The sequence below is a fragment of the Lynx canadensis genome, chromosome D1, assembly GCF_007474595.2.
Source record: "Lynx canadensis isolate LIC74 chromosome D1, mLynCan4.pri.v2, whole genome shotgun sequence".
Lineage (NCBI taxonomy): Eukaryota > Metazoa > Chordata > Mammalia > Carnivora > Felidae > Lynx > Lynx canadensis.
The window spans coordinates 53,767,766-53,786,198 of NC_044312.2; the positions used below are offsets into that span (position 1 = coordinate 53,767,766).

Below are 18,433 nucleotides of genomic sequence, written 5' to 3' on the forward strand. Positions count from 1 at the left end.
GGTAGGGAAGATGAAATACTACTGATTTACGCTGGGAACAAAGGGGGCACATACATGTACTGCGAGGTTTCTTTCAGAGCAATGTTTGACACCCATCCTCACAAGATACGCAAAACCTTAGATTGCCAAGTAAGCCAATGCTTGGATGCAACCCCTCCATTGGAAAACAAAGCCAACATCATTCTATCTTTTGAGGTAATGAGCACTGAGAAGTGGTCAGGTTTTCTTTTCTTTTTCTTGTCTTTCACGGTGGCATCCATCGACCTGCACCTTACATTCTGTGTAAGATGCACAAAGGAGAAATGCATCTTACTTGGGACACCAAGCATTCTGCATTCAACTCTATGTGGGCACATATGTCTGTGGAAAATTCCAGAATGGCAAACAGATAATCTAGTGGTATATTTGACCAAAGACTCAACCCACTTCCCCAGCCCGTATCAAAGATGATTCCAGTTTTGCATAGCCCTAAGTTCCAGCTCCCTGGGAGCCCCTCTGCCCAGACAGGGTGCCCTTGTTCTCATGCAGCTGCTTCCCTCAAAGGGAGGTTGGGTGCTGCTCCGGGTGGACAGAGGGCAAGTTCTAGTTTTCCATAAAGTGGAACAAACCTGACAGAGCAGGAGCATGGCCACTTTTGCAGCTCTCCATCCTCCTTTTTCTCCTGTTTTCCCCATCCCTGTGTCTTCTTATATATGATCACAATTCCAAACTCCTGGATCGTAGACTGTATTGAAGTTCCTTTTGGCCCTTTCTGGAGAATGTGCTTGCTCTCCCTCCTCCTCTCTCATGTCATCTTGTCTTTGGTTTTATTTTCGCCACCATGGCGGGTCTGTCCCAAACGTGGGGTGCATCCCTTGTGTCTCCTTAGCACCCGGCATGGTTATGTGGCAGGCACTATTGCACTTACTTGATCCTACCTTAAATGTCCTGTCTTTTATTTCCCAAGCGCACTATCTGGATAGGGTAGTTAAAGGTATGGTCTTCCTTCCTCTATTTTCCTATTGTCTTCGTGTGTGTGTTTGTGTATGAGCATAAAAGAAGAAATGTGTATATAAGAAATGTATATACACCCCATAAAGCATGGTGTCGAGATGCTGCCACATCCCCAGCTTTGTCACAGCATCCACTACCCAGAGGGTGGGTTTTTGGTCACACGGTGGTTGATATACCTGGAGTGTCATCCTTCCCCTTAAAGCGCTCAGTCTGTTTGTGACATCACCATTGTGCTGTCCTCCTTCCCTCCCCATACACACATACGCCACTCACTCTTTCTGCCCCATCTTACGTCACCCTACCCATCCCTTACACAGACCCTGGTCCATCAGAATTAAGATGCTGAGGACCAGGGTGGGTGGCCTGAGAAAAGAAGGGGCCCCAGAGCAAGCTAAGGAATCTTAACAACTACATGACATTGCTGTTGTCGTGTTGACTCATCCAACAGCTGCATGCGAAGCACCCACTGGTGCTAGTGCTACGTGTTAGATACTGTGATAGGCTCTGGAGAATTGGGGAAACAGACCCCTGACCTCAGGGAGTGGATGGTCTGTTTGTTTGGGTTTTTTTTTTTTTTCCCTTTTCAGAGAAGCCCCAAGTTTGGTAAGTCTTATCTTTGAGGAGTGTTCCCTACAGGCAAAGTCATTCCATTTTAAACATCTTAATTAATTAGGTAGTGCCTAATTTTCCAAATAGGCCTTATTACTCTAAGAATGTGTCTGAGAAAGATTAGGTATGTGTGTACCTAAAAAAGGCTCCGAGCCCCCTGAGGAGAAATACCACGCCATATTCGTCTTGTTGTCCCGAAGTCGTGACACATCACCCGGCACAGAATACGTGCTCAGTGGTTAATGACAAATACTTCACTGTCAGACTGCCTGAGCCTGAACGCCAAGTCCAGCAGTTAACGAACTGGGTGACCTTGGGCAAGTTACTTAACCTCCCTTCACTTGAGAGTCCTCCTAAGATAAACTTGATAACAGGATCTACCCCCCTAGGGTGGGCATGGGGATTGAGCCAAATAATGAATGTAAAGTGTTTAGCACACGGGCAGGGATCATGCTCAGTAGATGTTAGCTATGCTATTTTATCATTATATTCTTATTCTCACCCTTAATTTGGAGGACTTCATTAGCCAGACTAATTTTTGAAGTTGTAAAGAAAACAGCTAAATTGGCTTATAATAAGAGATAGAAACTGCTATTTAAAAACTTATGGAAAGGGTTTGGGGGAAACACAAATGACTGAATTCTTTCCAACTGGAACATCTTTGCCAAATAGAGCCAAGGTGTTACTGGGGCCCATGAGATGCATGCCTGGTGTTGAGAAGCAAAGTCCCTTGCATTTTATGTGCTGGTCTTCAACAGAGAATACAATCATTCCAGCAAGAGAGAGTCGTATCTGTGAGCTTCTTTAAAACAGGAATTTATTTCACACATAATCATTACCAGAGGAGTCCTCAACATAGATTAAATTTCATAATGTTAACCATCTATTTGGTAGAACTTTTCCTACTATGTGAAATTTTTTTCATACCCATCTAGTCTTAAGCAAGCCCTTTGGGTTTTTGTAAGGGAGCAGATGTAACTACTCTCATTTTATTGGAAAAGGACATTGAAGTTGGGGAAGTTGAGAGGCCCACTCTGGGTCACATTTCTAGTAAGTGGCGGAGCCAGGACTTTGAATTTCCTGACCTGATCCATATTTCCAGCATTCTATCTTCTGTCCCCTTTCACCAAGAATGTCCCATAGTTTCCAGGATTCTTCCTCCAAACCACGTCTTCCAAACTGGCAGCCTCACCAGGAAGTGATGTGTATCGTCTCTGAAACCACCCATTCCGATCTTTAGTTCAGAAAATATCATCAGACCTTTATTTGGATTAAGCCAATAAATCATAACTTGCTTTAAAGGACAGATGTTCTCTACCAAAATCTAGGTTTGAGCCAGGCCACCATCCTGCTGACTTTCTGGTACATTGGGTACCAATCCTGAAAAAACAAAAAAGAATTTAGAGACCCGTACAGCACAAACTCAGGACTTGTTAGAGTACCATGCAGTTCAGAGATAAGCTGGCTTTTGCTCTTTGTTTTCCAGTTGGGTTGGTAGAGACTAAAAATACAACATGCACTTAACGAATATGTTGAATCCTCCTAAGTGCCAGGAAATGTGGATACCATACAACAGAAATGCTTCCTACTCCTGTATTGCCAGCAGTCTGGCAGGGAAGACACTAATGAAACAAATAATTCTATTGACGTGTGATGAGGGTTATGACAGGTGAATTCCGGGGGCCACTTATCAATGAGACCCCCCCAATTTAGGCTGCACCTTGTAGACCAACATTGTGAACTTCAGCGGAAGCATAGGAGAAAGCCACTACAGGTTTTTAAAAGCAGGATAATGACGTGATGACACTTGTGATTTGGAAGGATCCATCTGGCCATATTGAGGAAAAAGAATTGAGGGGGACTCTTTGGGGGCAAACAGAACAGACCAATTAGGAGACTATTGCCATCATCCAGGTGGGAGATGATGATGACCTTATCTAGGGAAGTGAAGTGACTGTGGGGATGAAAAAGGACAAGAGGACCAGAAAGAGAACCAGAAAGAAACGGGACGTTTTAATACATGATAGGGATATTACATAGCCCCTTTGCCACATAACTAAAAACTACCTTCAAGGATTCTGAAAGTCTTCTTGTCATACCTGATGCTAGCTTCAAGGGGGACTTCTTCATCGGCTTCAGCAGAAGGGCTGAAGATAAAGTGGTCCTTTGTCATTTAAAGGGCATCTTTTCTTTTGAAAAGCTTAGCCCTTCTCTAAACCTTAAAATTACATTATTTTGGCTCTAGCAAATGCCTGATGTGAGTCCTTCCAGAGGGGATTGTTAATGTCAGTTGGGTTCCCTGAATTATTGATGAGTTTCAGAGCTGGTGGAATTAATGAGCGTTAGTGGTGGGTAAGGAGGCATATTGCTTTAAGAAAGTCAGCATGTCACCGCCGAGGAGGCTTCCTCATGCTGGCTAATGGGGGTGTGATTACTCCAGAAGCAAACTGCTGACTGAGAGCAAACCTCATTTAACCCCCAGGTACTCAAAGTCCCTCTGAAACCCTGAGACTGATAGGACAGTGCAGACCCTGAGGGTAGAACTTGGTGCATTTGAAGAAACTAACTGTATTTAAAGCATTCCTGTGATTTCACATGTAGAGCTGACCCTCCCCGAGAACACCTGCCCCTCCAAGGCAGTCTCCAAGCAGCGCCGAACGTGTGCGCTGAGCATCGTGTGCTAAGAGGAGCTCACTAGAGCAGGGGTTCCCAAAGAGGGGTTTTTGGAATGGAATGGTTCACGTTATTATAAGTGGTTATGGGGGGAAATGTTCTGAGGTCAAACTGGAGAATGTTCTGAAAAATAAGCAAGTTTCTTTATTGTAAGACTTCTCAGAGCCTTTAATATGTTAATATTCCGTGTGACTTTATAGAATAAGAACTAGGATAAAATAGCTTCCAAATTTGACCACAGAAGCTTGTTTCTGAGGACCTCATAGTACTAGCATTGTACAAAATTCACTTTGAGAAGTATCGTTTGAGATTACGAGACCCATTTTAAATCCTTCCTGGAACAAAGTAAGGTATAGGTAAATAGAATATAACATAATTGAGGGCAGAGGATGATACATTGAATCTCTCTATGCCCCAGAATTAACACACACCTGCCTGGCATCCAGTGGGTGCTGAGAAAAGTTTGTTTAAATTGAGAACAATATCATCAAAATTGAAGTTGCTTTGACCCTCTGTATTGGGTCAGCTGCACCAGAAGGACCTAACACATCATCTCATCTGAACCTTCATTTTATAGATAAGAAAATTGAAGCCAAAAGAGGAAGAGTAACTTTCCAAAGATCCCACAAGTTAGGCAGCAGGTACCAGAACCTAGGTCTCCTGTCTTCATCATTGATTCATTTCAACAAATACCCACCAAGTGTGTGCTGCGTGCAAGGCAAGGGAATAGGTCCAAAGTTGCCTTATGGTGGTTATAGTCCAATGGAGGGAATAAGCATTAATTGCAAAATGAATACTTTACATATACTTGGGACGCTGGCTTCCAGGGAGGACAGAGCACCAGGAAAGCATGAAGTGGTGGGCCTGCCAGGCTGGGACTCGTGGCCTTGAACCCATCTCACTGCCTCCCAGGGAGATGCATGTTGACTCCCATGACCACATTGCTGGCCTTGTCTCAACTCTCTTTGGCAAGATTCGTATTTATGAGGACCAGAGCTCTTGACCCAAAACTGAGACAGTGGGGACTGGCAAAGGATTATTTCTGGTTTGTGAATTTCTTAGTGAAGTTATTACAATGTTAAAGCTAATCAATAATAATAATAATAGCAGCTCTCATTTATTGAATGCCTGCTTATGTTACCCATAACTGTGCCAAATAATTGACATACATTATCTCGTTAATCTTCTCACCAACTCTTTGAATTAGGCCTTACCTCCATTTTACAGATGAGAATACTGAGGCCTAGAGAGTTAAATAATTTGCCAGTCATCACATGGGTAGTAAGTAAAAAGGTAGTATGGGGATTTGTACTGAAGTCTGCCCAGTCCCAAAGTCCACACCATGTTACAGCAAATGGTTTTAATTTAAAATTTAGGATCAAATGGTGTGAAATTGTAACTGCCTTAGAAAACCAGGATCCGAAAAAATAACAAAAAGTTATTTTAAAATAGTATGTGTGAAGTGTCTAGCAGAGCGGCTAGCCACGGTAGACCCTCAGCAGACGGCAACCGTCGTCGTATTACCATCCTGAAGCCTCTAAACCAGGCGTTGGCAAACTACAGCACACAGGCCAAATCTGGCCCATCACCTGTTTTCGTCAATAAAGTTCTATCAGAACACAGCCGTTCATTTATAAGTTATATCTGGCTGCTTTCCAGCTACAATAGCAGGTTTGATTAATTGCAACAGAGACCATGTGGCTCCCAAGCCTAAAATATTTATTATCTGAACCTTTACGGAAAAAGTTGTCTGACTCTGATCTAGACAAGTGCCTCAGGTTTCTGTGTTGCCTTTCTGTGAGCCCTGTGTATGATTATGGGTACGACTTATGATACTGTGTGCCCTTTACTCAAAATAGTAGGTGAAAAAGGTCAGTAGAAGACTCAGATATTGTGTTCAAGCTGTATGTCAGACTCTGTGCTTCATACATACACTATCTTATTTAATCCCATGAACAGCCCCATTTTATAAGTAGGCTGAGGCTCAAAGAAATTAAATAAGGTGCTTGGGTCATAAAAGCCACCGAGTGACGGAACCAGACTGATAGGGCTTCCAGGTCCGTGCTCTGGCACAAGGGGTGTTCTTTGCATCTCACAGGAGGCTACATCTTGGAGCAAGAGAAAGCGGTCCACTACCATTCTTCACAAATGGACTCTACGTCCTTCCTCCAAGACTGATTGCGAATACAAATGAGGCTCAATTGAAAGGCAATCCCAGCCGGATGGATAAACATTTAAGTGGGACTGACTGGGGAAAGAGGGAGTCTGTAATGGTTTTGGCCAGGAAGGGCGGCTGGTCAGGTCAGGATGGCTGGGTAACCACCTGCATGCACAGCACTGCTCCTGCACCTTTACGACTGCTTTCTCGATCACTTTTGGGGTGACCATGCTGGTGGCTTCCCACCTTTCCCAACAGGCTTCTGCTGTGCAAAGACCACAGCACTGCTTCTAAACTTCTGGAAGGATCCTGCTAGGCTTGGAGTGCACGGTCAATAAATGTTCCTTCCTTTGAATGACAAACACCGTGGCCAGATGGATTGGTTGCTGTTTGAACATCTCAAATACAAAGGAATGTGCTCCCTTCTTTTACTTTGCAATAAAAGGCAACCACCAAAGGTCCTTGAAACACTAAAGTTTTATATTCTAATTGATGGTTCACTCAGTGAGTCCGTACCTTGGCCTGCGTCTTTTACTGAACAGCTACATTCACATTTGTCCCATTTAAGAATAATGGGCCAATTTTCAGTTACTCCCTGGCAAAATTCAGTCGGTAGCCATATTCGTAGCAGTCTGCTGCTCATAATAATGAATTAAGTTTTATAGATGACTTTCGCATCCATACCTTTCCCTGAGACCAAGCAGGGATAGAGAGAAAACGCAGAAGGCATGCCAGCGAAAGCTGTTTTTTGATAGCTGCTCTGAGAAAGGAGCTAGCGGATGTTAAAATGAGGACTTGAATGAAAACCAAGTGGCAAGATAGAAGCTGAAGTGAACCGTGTAACTTAGCAGATTCTCAGACATAGATTCCTGAGCCCCAAACTCAGAAGGGTTTCAAAAGGTGGTAATAAAAAACCTGTAAATCTACCTGACAAGTAATAATAACTCCCCACCTTATTTGTTGGGCAAAGCAGGACCGAGGCAGAGTCTAAACATTGCCTGACCCTTCTTGATGAAATCACCCGAGGTTCTCCCAGACAGATGGTCACTCCTGTATCAGGTTCCCACCATATTTTGTACATCTCCCCGAGGGCACGTAGCAGTGAAATATTTTGCTTATACAAATCTGTCTCCTTTGATAGGCTGCATGCTCCTCAAGAATAAGAACTAGGTCTTATTCATCTCTATACCTCCAGGGCTGGCCCAGAGAAGGTGCTTAATAAATGACAGACAGGCACACAGATGTACAGATGAACTACATTAGGGAAGGGCAGCTTGCCTGTACCTGCATTTGCAAACACAGACGGCCCTAGTTAGTCTGTCTTCATGGCAGTCTCCGGGGCTTTTATGCATGCCGAAACCTCTTCTCAGGGGCTATAGATAAGATGGGAAGCAAGAGACCTAAGGACTCTTCCTCAAAGCAAAGACAGCTTAGGAGAAAACAGGACAAAGTAAATGAGAAGCCTAGGGTCCAATACGATTGACCCAGTAACTAGTGCTGAAAAAAGCATAGCCCTTTTAGAATGAGACCCAACAGTGCTGAGGGAACATGAGGAGTATACTGGGGGGATGATCGCTTCATTCCAAACAGCCCCTCAGAAACAGGAAAAATACACAGGAGTGAACGTGGAGCAAGGATCAGGCAAAAGTTTCCACCACTCACATTCTGACAGGCTCACATCCACTGACCCACCCTTGGGAATCCTGATCACTTTTGAAAGGGAGGATTTCAGATGCCGAAGGCGTGACTTTCAGACCTACCCCCAGCACTTTCCAACTTCCTAACCGTGCGGACCTAGCAAGTCCTTTCGCCTCTGCCTCTCAGTGGCCCTCTCAGCAAAGGGGCAGTTCCTAGCGATCCATCTTCCCCGGGTGCCAGGGGCATCGATACGCTGAAGGATGTGAGAGCATTTTCCAAGCAGGCAGGAAGAGCGTGAGTGTGTGTGACTGCAGGTGGCTGCGGACGATCAGACCTCGATTCTGCGTGCTTTGCCTTGCAGAGGGTTGCCCTGGGTTGTGCAATGGCAACGGCAGATGTACCTTGGACCTCAACGGGTGGCACTGTGTCTGCCAGCTGGGCTGGAGAGGAGCGGGCTGTGACACATCCATGGAAACCGCCTGTGGTGACAGCAAAGACAACGATGGAGGTAAGGCTCCGCCACCCAGGGGCCCCATGCAGCTCCAGTGGGGGGTCGGGGTGGGGCCACAGGGTGGCGGGTGGGCATTATCGAGGCCACAGACCCCTGGCATACCAGCTGTCCAGTCAAGGAGGCCTGCAGGGCAGGCAGAAAACTGCACATGTGGTCTAAGGAATAAGTACGTATCTCCACTTGTTCCATCTTAATTAATTTAAATGAACTAATGTAAATAAAATTAATTGCCATCTGACAGCAAGTGCAGGGGAGAAGGCATATGGAAGAAAGAATTTTCTAGCAACTCAATAGTGGGATGATTTACCTGGCAAAGTCATGAAGTCCCCCTCACTGGAAATGGACAAGAAGAGGCCATCCAGTTTTGTGTTACAAAAAGTGGCAGAAAGGACGCCTCTCCAGGGGAGGGAGCTTGAGTTCCCTTCGGTTCACGCCCCTTCTCCCCTCATTCTGGTAATACCCTCACTGAGTCACCTTGCCCCACATCCTGTGTTCCCGTGGGTTTATAATAGAGTTGGTCTTAGTTAATAGGTTTTTTTCCCAAGTGCTGCACAGTCAAGCCCCTAAAGAGGAGTGGCCTAGTCTTGTGGAACATTTCTTAGCTGAGACAGAAGAGACCAGGGTTCCAATCCCCATTTGTCTTTGACCTCTGTGTATCCCTAAGCAGGTTACTTGATGTCTCTGGGCCCCACACTCCCTATTTATAAAATAAGGCAGTTGGATCATGAGGACCATTCCAGTCCTTAAATTAGTCTAGAATTAGCCTTTGTCTTTCTGTTGTGTTACGTTGGATAAATATAATCACGATGTGCCCTACTTTCTCTCCTGGAAGATAGGTTGATTCTTCCTAATTCTCCTAATCTCAGGGGGTTAGTAGGAGAGATTAAAAACAGAGAAATGAAAAAAAAAAAAAAAAAAAGGAAACAGTCGACCCATTCTTTCTAACGATGACCTAACAGCTGGCCTAATCCAAATGTGTTTTTGCATTTATACTAAGGGACTTTCTAATGTACAGCACGGATTAGGAAATCAGCAGGCCAGAAACTCAGCATCCCAACCTCTGGGAATTTTCTACTTAGTGTGATTCTACAATCTCAGAGCACCATACAGATTAAAAGGCCATGTGGGGGTTTATTGTGATTATTCTGGTTCATTTGCTTTCAGTTGACTACAGCAGTTTGGAAAGGGCTATTTCAGACCACTGGTCTTTGAACCAGTTTTCAGTCCATCTCCCTGCTGCCTGCATCCAGGAGGTGGTCAGGCCTATGTGCCAGTCAGGGCCTTGTGGAATAGTTGTCAACAAGGAGCTCATAGGATTGGGCCTTGGCAGATAAGCAGAGACAGCAGGTTCAAGTTCTCCTCTTGAGAACTTGCAGGGTCAAAATGTCCCTTAATCAATCTGAAACTTAGGGAGTCCATTAATTCCTGTGTTCCATAAATATCCAGAGTTCCTCTTGTGGGGCCAGGTCCCAGGCCAGGCACAGAGATGACAGAGTCCTGTCCCTGTGCTCCATGAATTCAGATGGGGGAGAAAAGTCCAAGGTGAAGTGCTAGTGGACAGTGGGATACTGTTACAGAGTCCTCTATTGGTCAGTGTAGGAGCAGAGGAACATTCACCTGGAAGGTGTTTCCTGGAAAGGAAGGGGCTTTCTGTTCAGAGAAATCGTCCTGGGCAAAGGCAGAGCAAAGCACTGAAGGGCACCAAGCATCCTTGTCTTCAGGCAAGAAGAAGTGCAATAATATTTGCTCTTCATAGGAAAGAGATGTCAGCCTAAATTATCCGCATCACTCCCCAGCCTTCTCCTTTACTTTGCCTGTAGACACAATTCCAATGGCCAACAATAACTTCACGTAGTTAGAAGAGAAGGGGACAGGAGCTGCACCATGAAGTCATTCCCCTGTCAGGAATGCAGGGTCTTGGCCAAAGCCATCAAACAGCTGTTGAGCATCTGGGCAGCAAAGGAACCGTGTGTCCTTGACAAATGAGGGGAGAGGGCACACATACAAGAATAGGTTATAAAACAAGGTTCGTCTGTTGCCTCACATGAAGCACAACCCTTGTGTATCCTGTTTACCATCCTTCAGCCTGCCCTCCCAGGGCTAAAACTCGCCAGTGTTTGCATAGGGCAGGGACACACGAGAGCCCAAAGCCCCACAGCTTCGGTGGGAGAAAGAGCTTCCCATCATAGGAAACAGGGTTGATCCAGACCCCAGAGGAATGTAGCCTCCTCCAGGCGCTCTGAGAGATAAACCAGCAGGGACTAGAAAAGAACAACCAGAAAATCCTCAAGTACAGGGATTAGACCTCTTGCATTTATGGAGCATGTTACAGACTGGGACGAGCTTTTACATACCTCTTAACAAAGCCATATGGTAGCATCGTAACCTGAGCTCATTCACGTACTCAACCAACATTAAATGAATGTCTACTATGCATCAGGCCCTGTCCTGCATCCTGGAGTTTCAGAGACAAATAAGACACGGTCCCTGCCCTTATGAAGTTCATGGTCTGGAGGGAGAGATAAGCAGCCTGCAATTGCATTGCAATAAGATAATTGCTGTGGTGAAGGAGTATCCACTCTTTCAACTGATATTATCACTTGCCTGAGCATCCTACTGGGAACTGTGATATGCTTCCTGTCCTGTGAGGCCTCCAGTCTAGCCAGGAAGACATTCATGGGTCATCATGGTTGGGAAGACAGCTAGCCTGGGAGACCAGATTGTTAAGCAAGCTTGGTTTTGTGTTCTCAACTGTAAAATGAGGAAATGTCTTACCCAGGGTCCTTTCAGCTTGGTGGGCTCTCCACCCATTGGGGGCGCTAAGGAGATGGTGCATGAGGTCCCTGCTTTGCAGGGCAGCACAGAGGAAACAGCCACCGGGAGTAGACTGTCCCCTAGTACTGGAGGGGGCAAGTCTATCCTCACTGGTCTATTACCCTCAGTCTTGGCCAAACGGGAGCAGTTTGGGTGGAGGGAGGAATGGGGCAGGCTATACAAGGCATCACAGAGTGAGCCATATTTAGCACTGGGCTGCTTTCAGTTCTGTCAAGCACACATTTGCTGGGCTCCTCCTGTCTCCACGACACCATGCTCCTTTCTGAGGGGATAGAAAGAACCAGTGAACGTGGCCCAGTCTTTCTCCCTTAGGAAGCCCACAGTCATTTGGAAGAAATTGCTATCCTAACAACCCAATCTAGTGGAGACAGAATGGAATACGTGCCTTTCTTTCAGCCATGATGTGGAACGCAGCATAATTCCAGATAAATAAGGCAGGGTGGCAGGGAAAGCGTTAGAGTCTAGCTGAGTGTTGTTCTCGGCTGATGTGACACGGGGGCTCGGAGAAGGAAATGGCAGAGTTTAATGTCGAGGAACAGGACTGGAAGAGACACTGCAGCTCCCTCCTCCTCCTCCCTGCGTGTTGCAGGCAGGGAAACAGGAGCCCAAAGAGGGGGTGTTCCATCACACAGGAAGTGAGTAACTTGGCCTGCGCTAGGGCCCAAGACTCTTGGGCCATTCCACGTGGCCTCGTAACCCTACAGTACTTCTGCCTTCTAGCAATTCACCCTCTTCCTAGAAATGCAGTGCAAGTGCTTACTCAAATTTAAATAGGCTACTATAGTTCCCAAAGCCGACGAGGGACTGAGAATGATAATCTGTATGCCATTTTACAGTTTGCAGAGCAATTATGCATCCACCCAGTAACTCTCGAGGTGTGTGGTGTTATTATCCCCTTACTATTTCTGTATAATGAGGAAACTGGGGCTTAGTGAGGGGAAGTATTTGCCCGAGTCACACAGCTGATGGGTGGCAGAAACTGTCATAGTCTGGGAGGTCTGGCCAAGCTATCTCTTCAGTGTGCCCAGACTTCAGACTCGTGGTTCCATGGTAAACCCAACTGCAGCTCTTCAAGTTATCTGAGAACTTCTGGTTTCTCTTCTCTCCCAATTTGCTAGGGTTAAGGCAGTCCTTTCTAAATTAAACTTGAATTTCAAGCTTCATGAAGAATGCTGTTGAGGTATTTTTAAACTATGAGACAAAAAAAAAAAAAAAAAGTTCACAGTATGGCTGAGTTGGGTTTAGCGTTATTAGGTTGTTTTTGTTTTCATGTGTGGTCATGGTGTATAAAACCAGAAAACAGATCCTGAATGTGACACAGTGACTCCCAGTGCACTGATCCTCTGTTGGGGCTACCTTCACCCTTAACCTGCCTGCAAGATGTCACCAGAACACTGGTTGGTAAGATGGCCGAGCAAAGCCAGCAGGCAGAGGCCCAGGCCTAACACTCACTGTGAGCTCCTCTGTGTGCCCCACCTAGCAAGAGGTGCCTTCTTCATATAGTACCAGCTATGAAACCCTTCAGGAAGTGCTGTCGCATGCATCCTCTTGTCCCTCTCATAGTGACCCTCTGATGGCGGCGGGGGGGGGGGGGGTGCTCATGTCACGTCCATTTCAGGGATGGTGAACTGAAGGCCCTAAGGTGCGAAGTGACTGTAAAATGAGACTAGTAATTAATGCCTGCCTTACAGGGTCACTGTGAGGATTGTAAATGTATTCAAAGTGCCTGAAAGGCAGGGGCACCTGGGTGGCTCACTTGGTTGAGCATCAGACTCTTGATTTCGGCTCAGGTTGTGATCTCAAGGTCATGAGATGGAGAGCCCCTCGTAGGGCTCTGTGCTCAGTTGGAAGCCTGCTTGAGATTCTCTCTCCCTTTCCCTGTGCCTTACTACCATGCACGAGAGCGCACAAACTCCCTCCCTCTCTCTCTTTCTCTCCCTCTCTCTCCTTCTCAAAAAAAAAAAAAAAAAAAAAAAAAAAAAAAAAAAATCCCGAAGTGCCTGAGAGGCAACACAGCACAGTGATTAAAAGTGCAGGATTGGGGCGGGGTGGGGGAGGGAGAGGCAGGCGCTTGGGTGGCTCAGTGGTTATGAGTCTGACTCTTGGTTATGATGTCACCGTCGTGAGTTCGAGCCCCGCATCAGGCTCCATGCTGTCAGTGTAGAGCCTGCTTGGGATTCTCTCTCTCTCCCTCTGTGCCCCTTCCCCACTCGATCTGTCTCTCAAACAAATAAACTTTAAAAAGAATTTTTTTAAGAAGTGCAGGATCTGTGCCCAGATGTTCTGGATTCAAACCCCGGCACGCTTGCTGCATTGCCCCTGTGTGGGCTCCTCAGCCTCTCTAAGCCTCAGTCCCTCACCTGCAAATATCACTTCTCATTCTCCTGTGCCTTTCCATCTGTAAGCACAGAAGCATGATATTTATTATAAAATAAATATATAGCCATCTATAAATAATTATTTTTAAAAATTGAAATGATGCTGTCTATGAAATTTTACACTCTACTTATTTTACTTACAATTATAATGCTTCTCCATATAATAATGTATTTCGAACCTTTTTCATCTGTTGATTAGAATGTGTATTCCAGGGGCGCCTGGGTGGCGCAGTCGGTTAAGCGTCCGACTTCAGCCAGGTCACGATCTCGCGGTCCGTGAGTTCGAGCCCCGCGTCGGGCTCTGGGCTGATGGCTCGGAGCCTGGAGCCTGTTTCCGATTCTGTGTCTCCCTCTCTCTCTGCCCCTCCCCCGTTCATGCTCTGTCTCTCTCTGTCCCAAAAATAAATAAACGTTGAAAAAAAAAAAAATTTAAAAAAAAAAAAAAAAAAAAGAATGTGTATTCCAAACTGTCACATGCTCATTGCTAGAAAGAAAATAATTCAAGTGTTCAAAAAGGAAAGTACTGGCCATAATATAGGGAGCATCCCTTCCGTGCCAGGCACTGTACTGGATGCTCTGTGGACGTGATGTCTAGTCCTTCACAGCAAACCTGCAAGACAGACATTTCCATGCAGGGAAACTGAGGCTCAGTGAGCTGAAGCTATTTGCCCAGTGTCACACAGTGACAGCAGGAGAGCTAGGTTTAGAATGGAATGGGTGTTTAAAAAAGAAGAAGACAGAATATAAAATCCACTGGATTCTGAAACAACCAGACCCTTTGGATGAAGGATTTGTAAGCAGCTTCAAGGTGTGATAAGCCCTTCAGGTACTGTCGGCCCCATGAAAAACGATCATGGATTGCAATACGGATCACTGATAGATGCCACCTGGAAGGAGAAGTTTCAGGAAAACAGAGAACAAAGCTCTCTGCCCTCCTTCCTCCTCCCCATTTCCCATTGCTAGAATGGAGAGCTCACATAAGGCCATAGAATTTGGAAACCCTTCAGACTATCTCTAAACCACATTTCTTGTGATAAGAGACAAGAGAGAAATTGACCTTTAAAAATCTTGTGTTCCAAGGGGCAGATAGAGATTTTGCAAGCCTTTTCAAAGAAGGCACAGAATTTATTATAGCAAATGACAAAACCTTCTTCCCAATGTGTACAGAGAGGGAGGCATATTCCACCCCCCACGCCCAGGGCCTCCCTGGAAGCCGCTGTGCGGCCAGACTACAGACAACGGCGAGATGAAGCTGGCTGCTGGGTTGTGGAGCTGGGGCAGGAGTTAAGGGTCCATGAGTGTAAGGAACGTGCAAACAACTGTGATGCAAAGAGTTTGCTAGTTCGTGGATTTCCCGGACCCACTCTCAGCTCTGTTCTCCTTTTGGCTTGTTCATGTCCACCCCTCTAGTCCTAGTTTAAGCATTCTGTCTTCCAGGAAATATGCCATCCCTCAGCCCAAGCTGGGTTCCCACCTCCAGGCTTCCCTAGCCCCATCTCGACCTTCTTTCCCAGTGCTCTTTGGTCCCTGGCTGACCCAGAACACCGACTCCTGCAGAGGCATGACCGTTTTCTCCCTGTTTGTCCAGTGCCTGGTGCAGGGCCTGCCCCCATGGCTCCTTTCTAAGGAGAGGAATGAACTCCTACTGAGGGGACTGGCTTCCACCACACCCACGGCCCTCAATGGGCCTGCCAACGTGATTGAGCTGTTTGATTCGGAGTCCTCATATAATCATTCATTCGTTTGTTCATTCATTCAACAAATGTGATGCTCACTGTGTGCAAGGCTCTGTGCTATGCATTTGGGATAGAGAAATAAACAAGTCAGTTCCTGCCCTCTGTGGAAGGACCAGAATGTCCAAGGCATTGATAAAGATGTAGACTATAGGATAGTGCCGAACAGCTGGATTTGGAGAAAGATAAGAAACCCAATTCCCAACTCTGCCACACCTCACCAGCAGTAGGACACTGAGTAACTCATTTAACCTGAGCCCCATGGTCCTGGTAAAGATAAGAAGGCTAGCTGAGCCACCAACTTCAAAAGGACCCTCAGGCACACCTTTCACTTCCTATGGAAGTTTCTGTAGGCCAGCCATCAGGGGAGGTGGGCCTGCTGCATAGAAAGGCCAGGATGTGGCTGTCCTGCAGGTTAGACCCCAGAGGCTGCCCCATCTACCCTCTGTCTAACCGAGGAGGACACTGACATCAGATGGGGGGATGAGTCACCCAAGGGCCCACCACTCACTGGCAGCAGTTAAGATCACAAAATGAGCAGAAAGCCGCTGCCACTCAGGATGGTGACTGATGGCAGAGGACCTCACCCAGCCCTGGGCTGCAGCACATGTCTGCAGAGGGGACGCCAGGGACCAGCCACAGGCGTGGGGAGGACACTAGAACCTCAGTGAATGACCTTACTTACTCTTTACAACCCAGGAAACCTTCAGCAATCCTGAGGGACTGATACAGCTTATTATCCTGGTTCCATATGAATAAATGACATTTCAGACATAGGAAGGGAAGTGCCAGAGGTCTCACCCCCAGAAAGTGACAGAGCCAGGGAAGGAACTGGCTCTTTGGGCTTCTGGACTGGTTTATTTTTTCTCTCATGTTCCCTACTCCCCAATTCTCAAGGTCACTTGACACCCACCAGCAGGGCACGCACTGAGGAGGGGGCTAGAGGAAACAGCGTAGCCCTCATCCTCAAGTGGGTAGCACTTAGATGGAAATATTGGCAAAAGGCAGCGAGCGCTCAGTGGACCATGCAGCATTTTAGCCCTGGAGGGCTTCAAGTTCAAGGTCACATGTACTTGAACTGCTTTGGGATGTTCGTTTAGTATGCCCAGAGACCTGCATTTTTTTTTCCTGGTTTTTTCCTCCCTCCCTCCCTCCCTCCCTCTTTTATATCTTTCTTTTTAATCTCTAGTCTGAATTTTTTCTGGATACTTCCTTCCCTCTTTCCTTTGCCCTCTAGTCCCTCCAGAGGCATTGCTGCCCTCCAACCTCCAGGAGCCCGAATGGCGTCTAACATTTCCTTCTGCCCCCTTTACTTTCACCATGTACGCAGAGAGAAGAGGGAAAAAAGATATTTCTGGAGAAAAAAATGTTCTTTCCCAAAAGGTAATATTTAGAGTTCAAGAGGGTTTTACTGAAAATTTTAAGGAAACAGAAAAATACTATTTTTCTATTTTTCTGGGTTTTTTTTTTTTTTTCTGTTTGCCATAAGGAGGGTCTCTCAATGGGAATAGCATACAAATGAAACATGGACATTATATGAGCCAGCCAACTTCTGTATAATATACAATTAAGTAAACTATGAAGTCCTTGGAAAATGCAAATGTTTCCAAACTAGCCAAACCAGAGAATCATGAAAACTATACATTGATGTGTTTCTAGTCTACCCCCAAATTTACTTTTCTGTCCCCAAAGCATGCTTTTTCCTCTTAACATGACTCTTCTAAAATCTGTCATCTATGCCTAAGAAAACAAAAGTGTGGAAGAGTCTATCTCCCTCCGGGGTAGCCACATGCACTGTATCAGGCTGCCATATGCTGTGTTTGAAGATGGGGGCGGGGGTGGGGGGGTGCCTGATTGACTCAGTCAGTTAAAGGTCCAATTCTTGATTTTAGCTCAGGTTATGATCTCATGGTTCTGTTCGTGGGGTCGAGCCCAGTGTTGGGGCTCCATATGGGCCTACTTGGGATTCTCTCTCCCTCTGTCTCTCCCCCCTCCTCTGTTCACACATACACATGCTGTCTCTTGCTCTCTCTCGCTCTCAAATAAACTTAAAAAAAGAAAATAGAGAGGTTTGCACGAAAGCTCACCTTGTAAACTGAGCCTTTGATAAGAATTTTGTGGGCCCCAGTCATTTTTGAAATAGGTGCTTCATATAACAAGATGATCGTCTCTATTAGCAAAGGTTTAGGCCACGTTTACTGCTCTGCAAATATTTGCTAAGTGAATAGTTGGGAAGGCGTCGGCAGACAGAACTCTTGGCCTGGCGTCTGTCCATCCTGTGAAGCGTACAGTGAGCAATTGCACAGTCCCAGGTCCCTCACGAGAGCCCTGTTTGTGTGCCGTGGCTCCGTTTCAGAGAAGCCCGATCTTCAAGTCCCCTGGGTCTCTGCTTCCCTAACTTGAAGGTGCGTCTCTTAGGCCATCTTTGTCTCCTCAGTTCTTCACAGCCAGGCTGCAGCCAGAAAGGGCTGCCCTGAAGTGTGCGATGGAGTGGGGACCCAGGACAGGCCTGTTACGGGGCTAGCCGCCCAAGGAAGCACCCAGCCAAGGAGCTAACAGTGACTCTTATTTAGCAAGCGCGTCCTTAGGTGCTGGTCGTCATGCTAAGTGCTCCACACCCATGATCTCACCCACTCCCCTCAGCGTCCGTGAGGTAGGTGTGACTGTGCCTCTTACACACGGGCCCAGCTGAAGCTCGGGGCCCTTGCTGAGACTTTCATTTCCAGCAGAATGGCCACCTGGATCATCGCAAAGACCCTCTGATCACAAGAAACAACAATTTGTTTTTAAAAGGGAAAGGAAAAAGGAGTATGGGGATGCCAGAAGCAAGGATGAAGTGGGAAGCTAGTGCAGGAGGCACAGGGCTACTGGCAGGAGTCTGGCAGCCCTCATCTCCAGGAGCTCG

The 18,433-nt window shown here is 46.3% G+C and overlaps 1 protein-coding gene across 1 annotated transcript in view; it reads left to right on the top strand.

Annotated features, from left to right (window-relative positions):
- Positions 1-18,433, top strand: part of TENM4 (teneurin transmembrane protein 4) — a 219,023-nt gene that overhangs the window by 104,681 nt on the left and 95,909 nt on the right. Inside the window, 1 exon segment of the mRNA XM_030332936.1 lies at positions 8,433-8,579. Within this exon segment, the coding sequence (XP_030188796.1) occupies positions 8,433-8,579 (147 nt within the window).